Source organism: Mesoplodon bidens (genome assembly GCF_964165515.1).
Source record: "Mesoplodon bidens genome assembly, contig: HAP1_SCAFFOLD_103, whole genome shotgun sequence".
In the NCBI taxonomy this organism is placed as follows: Eukaryota; Metazoa; Chordata; class Mammalia; order Artiodactyla; family Ziphiidae; genus Mesoplodon; species Mesoplodon bidens.
This window is the reverse complement of record NW_027672700.1, coordinates 743062-751810: the sequence shown is the minus strand read 5'-3', so window position 1 is coordinate 751810 and position 8749 is coordinate 743062. Positions and strand designations below refer to the sequence as shown.

Below are 8749 nucleotides of genomic sequence, written 5' to 3'. Positions count from 1 at the left end.
GGAGATGAGCTATCAAGGGCACTATTTTAACTACGTTTTCCCATTCAGAATTAGTCTTAATAAAATATATTCAATCCAGTCAAAAAAAAAAAAAAAAAAACTATGTTGAAATCTCTTGATTGTTGTGGGCATATATACTTAAACACTTTGATACCATCATTGTAGTGTCTTGTCAAAACAGAGAAGAGCTAAAAGAGTTCTCAGTGTATTCTGAATCTGCTATTCTGTGGTCCCAGTGTTTAAACTTCTTGGACTTCCCCAGTGTCTATTACTGCTTTTACAAATACAATCTCGTGGTCTATTTGTGAAGGAAATGAATACACCACATCTAAAATAACAAGGAATGCGGGTTAGATGCTCTAGGGTCATGTCATACTCTGCCATTTACTAATAAACCACTTACGTTCTACAAATTGTAGGTGCTCATTTATAAAACGAAAGGGAGTAACTCCACTTGAACTATAGATTTCTCCTACTCTAACATTTCATAATTTTCTAAGTTCTTTTCTTAAAATTTCTCTATATTATCATTAATTTTAATTAAAACATAAAAATCTAACTTTCTCTTTTGAAAATCAAAGAGTAATTCCCATAGTCCTACAATAATGGGATAATCAGTTCTGAAACCTGTCAAGTGTCATGTTTCATATGAAGAGAAAGTCATATTAAATAATTTTTAAAAATTAAACATGGACTTTGTAGCACAAAGACAAGGTCCCCCCCAAATGGTGTTCCTTTATTTACTAGAAATGTTCAGCTCTGCATTAAAGTTGAAATAAAATAAATATATTAATTTTGAGGTGCAAAAATTTCTTATAAAAATCAATTTTTCTTTTCTGCCCATACAAACAAAAGTATGGAATGACATTAGAGGTCAGGTTTATTTGGTAATAGAATGTAGCTTCTTGATATTTTTGATTTTAGGAAAGGAGAATATCAACATCAAAACTTTTTTCAACTTTACTTTTATTTAAAATGAGGCCATATTTTCCTCTTATAAAAAGAGAGTTCAACTAGAACTGTCCATTTTCTCATCTGTAAAACAAGAGCACTGAATCAGCTGACTGTAGTCATTCAGAACTCAATTTCCTTATCTTATGATCACTAAGCTTCTCCCTAAATCTAATATACTAAGGTTCTAAGGAAAGGAAAATATATTACTAACGACATGTTTTGATTTTAGTTTCTTAGAGTTCAAATGTCCGCCATTCACCTTGGTCTAAGCTTAAGGAACCATTCAAGGGGATACAATGCAGGTGGGAGGAGAAAACAGAACCCTCACACAAGCTGTGCTGTGTTGCAATCAGCCTTCCGTTTGAAAAATAATCTTCTCTATAGCTTTAAAGTGATAACTTTGTACCTGCAATACTTCTTGTTTCAAATGGATTTTCTCTGGCTCCTCCTGAACACGTTCTGAGGAGTCGTCGACCTCTTCGATTTCTGAGTTGGAAGGACTCCCTACTGTCACCGTCACAGGAAATTCTGATGGACCTGAGTGTCACAAGAAGAAGATAGGAAACCACAGAGTTGTTACACTAAAGTGCAAAGAAAGAAGACAAGATTGTATAAAAGACAACACAAGCCAGATACCAAATATCCAAATATTAGAGGACATTTAACAAAAGTGATCTGAGGTATCATTCTTTATAAATGTCTCTCACTGCTCTTTAGTGTAAAACAGGCAATGACTAAGTAAAAGTACAGGAACTTATTTTTGCTATGTTACTGTACAGACCTCTGTTGTACGTGGTTAGGATTAGTAATGGGAATTGCCCATATTATTTTATTACGTTTCTTTCACAGAAGCCAAGTGAAGATCCAAGGTAAACATTTTTTCTCAGATCAACTTTATACTGCAAATGAAAAATTTATTCTTCACCATCAGACAAAAACAGTCTGGAAGAAAATGTAGTTTTTCAGAGGAAAATACATCAGTAAAGGGACTGATGAATAATCAGGAAGTCAACATATCTAAGCTGTGAATAATAGACATTAGAATTTAAAAAAATAAATCACATACACATACACAACTAAAACTGACCCATCAAAAATTTCATCTTCTCACCACCCTTAAGCCAAAACTACGGCAACAATTCTCCCAGCAAGCTTCACTGCCACTGCAATGTCGTTCAATAGGACATTTCCAAACATTTAAAAACTGACCTGGCCACAACCCCATAAAAGTCTACAGATCATAAAGAACTGTGCTGGGATTATATAACCACGCAGAAGACAAGTCACTAGGACATCATTTTGACAACAAGCAGCAAACCCTGCAGCATAGGAAAACCCTAACAGGAGAACGAGGTGCACACCCCTCTCTCTGGGAATGCAAGGCCAGGACTGACACCCAAGATGCTCTTCTCTCAACCTCAGCAGTGGTCCCTTTCACAGAGCAACTATGCAGTCTCCCAAGACCACTGGGAAGGAGAGTCTGATACTGACAGTATTAGCTTGCCACGAGGCCATAAGCGAGGGAATGTGTGTGGTCTTGGTGAGAGAGCAGAGGTTTGGGAGATGTTGCTTTATATTGGCTTTCAGATCAGGAATTTGTACATATAGCCCGCAAACAACGTTTCTTGAAAACGTGAACATTCTTGAGTATGACAGCTCCATGTGAGGGGTCAGAAATGGCAGTCAAGTTCCTTTCACTGGGTAACAGCTGATTTGCGGACTGGAAAACAGGCTTCCTTGTTTACAGACATAACCACAAGGCTGCCAGGTGTGCACTAAATCCACACAAATACACAGTTGCATTGGGAGAGCGACCAAACATGTTTTACATGGATTTATTTCAGAGAGGGAAATGCTTCATGTAAGGCTCTGTCAGTTTAAAAAGCAAGAAGAATGACCATCCACCTTTCCCAATTCAAGCCCTATATATCATAAATATGATAGCTACACACCACCAACTGATTACATACATCACGAGCTTTGATGAATAGAAAGCCCCTAAAAAGATAGCAACAAAACGAAGTTAGATCTTCATGTAAATACATCACCAGTTAAACCCAGTTAATACAACTATTTAGTAGTATGAACAGTATCCATACAGAATTGTGTATAAAAATAAATAAGCTCAAAACAAGGACCTGGAGGGCTCTGCTACGGAGAAAACAGAACAGAATTCAGCCTACTGGCTTGGTAATCACTCTCTGAACTGCTGAGAGGCCCCTTCAGCTCCTATGTTCAGGATGGTTGAGATTTCAGTCTCACTTCTTTAAATGGTGATATTAATCGTTCTCTAATTTACCCCCCTGTGTGAGGAGGATGGACCTGCGATTAAGTGTCTCAGGAAGAAGACAGGAAACCACAGAGCTGTGAAACTCAAGTGCAAACACTGGGGATTCAACACTATAGTTTATGCAACAGCAATTCACATTACCATTTGCAAAAAAGTAGTCGCTTGTCCAGTGGGGATTAGAAACATCCATTTAACATGAGCAACTGAACAGATATTTTACACAGTAACTACTTCAAGTACTATTTAAAATCAATTCTCTTTGTTTTCTTAAGCAATTGTTAATCCCCAATTTCCTGATTACTACCAAGTAAGTCACCTGAAGATCATCTAGAGCCATCTATTTCACTTAGCAAGCCTAAAGCTATAATTCAACCATTTTATTTACTGTTCTGTGACAAAAATTACTATGAACAGCTATCCCCTGGATAAGAAATCAGCTAATGCTAGTTTGACTCACTAAATCTGATTTACTGAGTTAATAAGCCAGTTGATTTAGAATAGGTCTAATGCACATTTTTCATCCATTCTGCATTAAACTATTTCCCATGCCTAAAATGTCTTTTTTCCCATTCATACGTATCCAAATTCCTACTTCTGTGCTGTAGGGCTTCGCTCAACTACACCTGCCTTTAATCAAACTTCTCTCACATGCACAATTGGTGATCATTTTAGTCTCCTCAAGACTCCCACGGAGTTACCTCTGTTGTGACACTTGAGAAACAACTTGAAACTCCCAATTACTTTTAATTTTTCTTCCTTAGAGGGCTCATTAGGCAGAAGCCATGTGTGAGTTACCTTTTTTCCCTACACAAAGCACCAGAGACCACCCACATAATACAAGTTCCAAAATAAAGAACTCTAAATGACTGAAAAAGACAGGGAATGCAAACAGGTTACCTGTTGCTTTTTGCACTTTCTGCAGGACACAATGGCCGGAAACCAGACACTCCAGGTGGTAGCGCTTCAGGAGGGTAACATTCTTTACCAGCAGAGTATTTCCTTCCATTACTTACAGGCTTCTTTGCGGCCAAGACTACGTTTGACAAAGCATGAAAAGAAGGAATCAAGATGCACCAGAGGTCTACAGAGCAAATGTCACACGTGCACACGTCGAAAGGAATCAAAAAGGCACTTGACAACGATGCCAAGCCCATTAAAAAGAGGATCGGTTTTGTACAAAGGTTTTCCATAAGCCAGCATTTTTAAAAAACATAAGTTCTCTACAGTAACAAGTTATTTTAACTAAAACAAAAGTATTGAGATGTGCAGAAATGCAAAAATAAAAGTTTAAAAAAAATCCCAAAGTATGATACATTTTATGTATCATGCAGAAACACTCAAGTTTCCTGAATCTTAGAACACCTTTGGCATTTCTGAATCTCAAGGACACAGAAACACAGATACACCCATGACTTCTGCCAAACAGAATCTTCAGAAGTAGACCAAAAGTTAAATTTAAGATGAATTTTTCTATGTAAAAACAATACAAGTTATAAGGCTGCAAGTTGCTGGTGGGTAGGTGAGTCAATTTTACCCTCCTATAAGCCTGTCAACCTTCACTGCTCCTTTGATTTCATATAGAAAACGCACAAAAAAACAAATGAAACCCACTGGATGAAAGAGTGAAATGTGGAGACTTACCCTATATTTCAGTAGTAAAGAGGCAAGTATCTTTATAGGAAACATTTGGTTGCAAAAACTAGACCTACGTGTTAATATTTTACTTAGAACAAGCCATATATTAAAATTCACATTTAAATATTTAATTTGAATTTACTGAAAACAAACATCATAGGTTAAAATGGTTATATTTATCCTTCAAAGCTACTATATTTTATGTTATTTTATTTATTTATTTTAATAGATCTTGATTGGAGTATAATTGCTTCACAATTCTGTGTTAGTTTCTGTTACACAACAAAGCGAATCAGCCATATGCATACACATGTCCCCATATCCCACCCTCTTGAGCCTCCCTCCCACCCTCCCTATCCCACCCCTCTAGGTCATCGCAAAGCACCAAGCTGATCTCCCTGTGCTATGCTGCTGCTTTCTACTATATTTTAGCAGCATTAGGATGCAGGGTAAAATGGAGTGTATGCGGTAATATAGGACAAATATTTCATAGAGTGTAGCTTATTGATAATCACCACACGATCCTCTGTGATTTACATGCCTCTTAAAAATATATAGGAGGGCTTCCCTGGTGGCGCAGTGGTTGAGAGTCCACCTGCCGATGCAGGGGACACGGGTTCGTGCCCCGGTCCGGGAAGATCCCACATGCTGCGGAGCGACTGGGCCCGTGAGCCATGGCCGCTGAGCCTGTGCTCCGCAACGGGAGAGGCCACAAAAGTGAGAGGCCCGCGTACCACACACGCACACACACACACAAATATATATATATATATATATATGTATTAAAATTTTTTAAAATTACACTTTTCTTGTTAGGAGATTAAAAAATTTCTAATAAAAGTTCCCATCTTTTATTAGGCATACATAAGTACAATATAAATGTGACACAATTCACACCATTATTTCACCCCTATACTCCCCTGGATCTAGGTATATACCCAGATACTGATTTGGCTTACCTCTATGTCTCCAAATAACTGAGGCAAATACAAAAAAAAAAAGCCCAAGAAATAAAATTACTCTTAAAAGAGCTCAATGAGCTTGTATACTGCAGTTACATTTCCACTTTGTTTAATCATGCTAACTAAAAAAAAATGTTTAACTGTTCTCATTCCATGATGCCCTATTATTCTGTACTAATTTTACAGAATTCCAAATACGTTGTACATATACATGTTTTATTTATATATCCTTCCATTTCTAATATCATAGCAAAAGTCAATGTAGCTATTTTAAGAATGCTTTACATAGGATATAAATTTTTAATAATAATATCTAATTAGTGTGATATCACAAATCTTAACTTCTTTGAATGTACTATTTGATTATTAAAATATCACTCTCTTTAGCGGAGGGGGTAGCGGAGGCGGTAGCGGAGGCGCGCGGGAGAATCCATGTCCTTCTTAGAACCGTTCCCTCTAAATACTTTTAAACCAACAGCTCTTGGCGAAAGTCTTCATCCCTTTAAGGCTAAGTTCTCGCGAGACGACAAGACGCCAGATAGCTTAATCGCACGTTGTGCCTGCGCGCGCTGGGGCAGCTCGCACTTCCGCCCGAGGCGTGTTGCGACTCACAGCAGCTGCTGGTCTCGCGTGGTGACGCAGCTGTTTTTTCTCGGCTAGGTCTGCTGTAACGGACGGAGGCCGCCTGAGCTGCGGAGTTGCAGAATCTGGCGTTCGGAGCTGCGGTTCTTGGCGAGATTTCGCGTTGCCCGTCCTCAGCCGTTTCACCGATAATCAGCGGATCGCTTTGCCAAGTGCCGGGAAGAACAAAGGAATTCGGAAGGAGACTCTCGGCTCCCGGCCGCCTTTCTCTGAGTGGCTTCGTTTCCCGCTCGCGCCTGTCCGGAGAAACTGGACTTATAACCGTCACTGGATTGTAAGTACCCGAGGCGAAGAGAGCTCACTACGCCCCGCTTTTTGCGTATCTTTGTTCCGGGAGAGTTTGTGGATTGGGAGTATCTGCTGAGCCTTACTTTCTGTGCCGAAAATCATTCCGTAGGAGCCGCCATTTGCTTTCCCTGCGTTGTCCTGCAGCGGCAGGACAACCTCTATCTAGAGGTTGGAACTTGGCATTGCAGCTAACAGATTTAAATGGACCTGAGTAAGGCAATGCGTCATTAACGACTGGTATTGTCACAGCATATTTAGAAAGACTTGGAACTTAATTCCGAATAGACGCTTAGTTGCTCTTCTACCTAGAACTCTTTGTAATTAAAGACGTCAATTTATAAAGAACTGGTCTTTCTGTTGAAATAGCTGAAATTTTTTAGTGCAACAAGTGGTTATTAGAGAAAAACTGAGTCACAAAGAAGTAAAGATGAGTAAGAGCAAAGATGATGCTCCTCACGAAGTAGAGAGCCAGTTTATCTTACGCCTACCTCCGGAGTATGCCTCTACTGTGAGGCGGGCGATACAGTCTGGTCATGTCAACCTGAAGGACAGACTGACAATTGAGTTACACCCTGATGGGCGTCATGGAATTGTCAGAGTGGACCAGGTCCCATTGGCGTCAAAATTGGTAGATCTGCCATGTGTTATGGAAAGTTTGAAAACCATTGATAAAAAAACCTTTTACAAGACAGCTGATATCTCTCAGATGCTTGTCTGTACAGCTGATGGTGATCTCTATCCTCCTGTTGAGGAACCAGTTGCCACTGCTGATCCCAAAGCAAGCAAGAAAAAGGATAAGGACAAAGAGAAAAAGTTTATATGGAACCATGGAATTACTCTGCCTCTAAAAAATGTCAGAAAGAGAAGGTTCCGTAAGACAGCAAAGAAGAAATATATTGAGTCTCCAGATGTGGAAAAAGAAGTAAAGCGGTTGCTGAGCACAGATGCTGAAGCTGTCAGTACCCGTTGGGAAATAATTGCTGAAGATGAAACAAAAGAAGCAGAAAGTCAAGGCCTTGATATCTCTTCCCCAGGAATGTCTGGCCACAGGCAGGGCCATGACTCATTAGAACATGATGAGCTTCGGGAGATATTCAATGACCTCAGCAGCAGCAGTGAAGATGAAGATGAGACACAGCATCAAGATGAAGAAGATATAAACATCATTGACACTGAGGAAGATCTGGAAAGGCAGCTACAGCACAAGCTAAATGAGTCAGATGAACACCACCAAGAAAACGAGGGAACTAATCAGCTGGTTATGGGAATTCAGAAACAGATTGATAACATGAAAGGCAAGCTCCAAGAGACCCAGGACAGGGCAAAGCGACAGGAGGATCTCATCATGAAAGTGGAGAACCTGGCTCTCAAGAACAGATTTCAGGCTGTGCTGGATGAACTGAAACAAAAGGAAGACCGAGAAAAGGAGCAGCTCAGCTCTTTGCAAGAAGAGCTAGAATCACTCCTAGAGAAGTGAGGAGAGTTTTGATACTTAATTTCATTCCTGACAGTGGTCAGCCTTGAAAGAAAAACTTTGTTTTCATCACCTGGACTAGACAGTAAAACTTTGCAGTAGTTCCCAGTTTCCTCCACTGCCTTCTATTGGATTTGTTTTATAATTGTGAATTTCTATCTCATTTGTTTTTTGGAACCACTTCGGTGGGTGTTTGTCCTGTAGTAAGTAGGAATGTATAGACAGATAAATGTAGGGAAGTTGTAGGATTAGTGGAGTGAACAGTTCAGTTTGGTAATTAATCACAGCTTCACTGCAGGACTTTGCTGCTGTTTCTCCGTTTACCAGAAGCTGCCATTGCTACTCTGTGATGCCATCTGAGATAAATTAGTAGATTCTAGTTTGGTGGCAGTGAAGTTTGTTTACATACGTTTTCCCATGCTGTAGCTATTTTCCCAGTTATTCAAAGCAGTTTTCCACATTTTGCATTGCAAATCATTTCATAAAGTTGTTTTAAAAATAAAT

At 39.3% G+C, this 8749-nt stretch overlaps 1 protein-coding gene across 1 annotated transcript; it reads left to right on the top strand.

The window, feature by feature from the left end:
- Nucleotides 1-7027: 7027 nt before the first annotated feature.
- LOC308609815 (transcription initiation factor TFIID subunit 7-like) lies at nt 7028-8248 on the top strand (the record flags this gene model as incomplete). Its single annotated transcript, XM_081259115.1, has 2 exons — nt 7028-7996; nt 8033-8248. Exons 1-2 carry the CDS (start codon nt 7199-7201, stop codon nt 8246-8248), a joined length of 1014 nt encoding a protein of 337 aa, XP_081115241.1. The 5' UTR covers nt 7028-7198.
- Nucleotides 8249-8749: the final 501 nt, after the last annotated feature.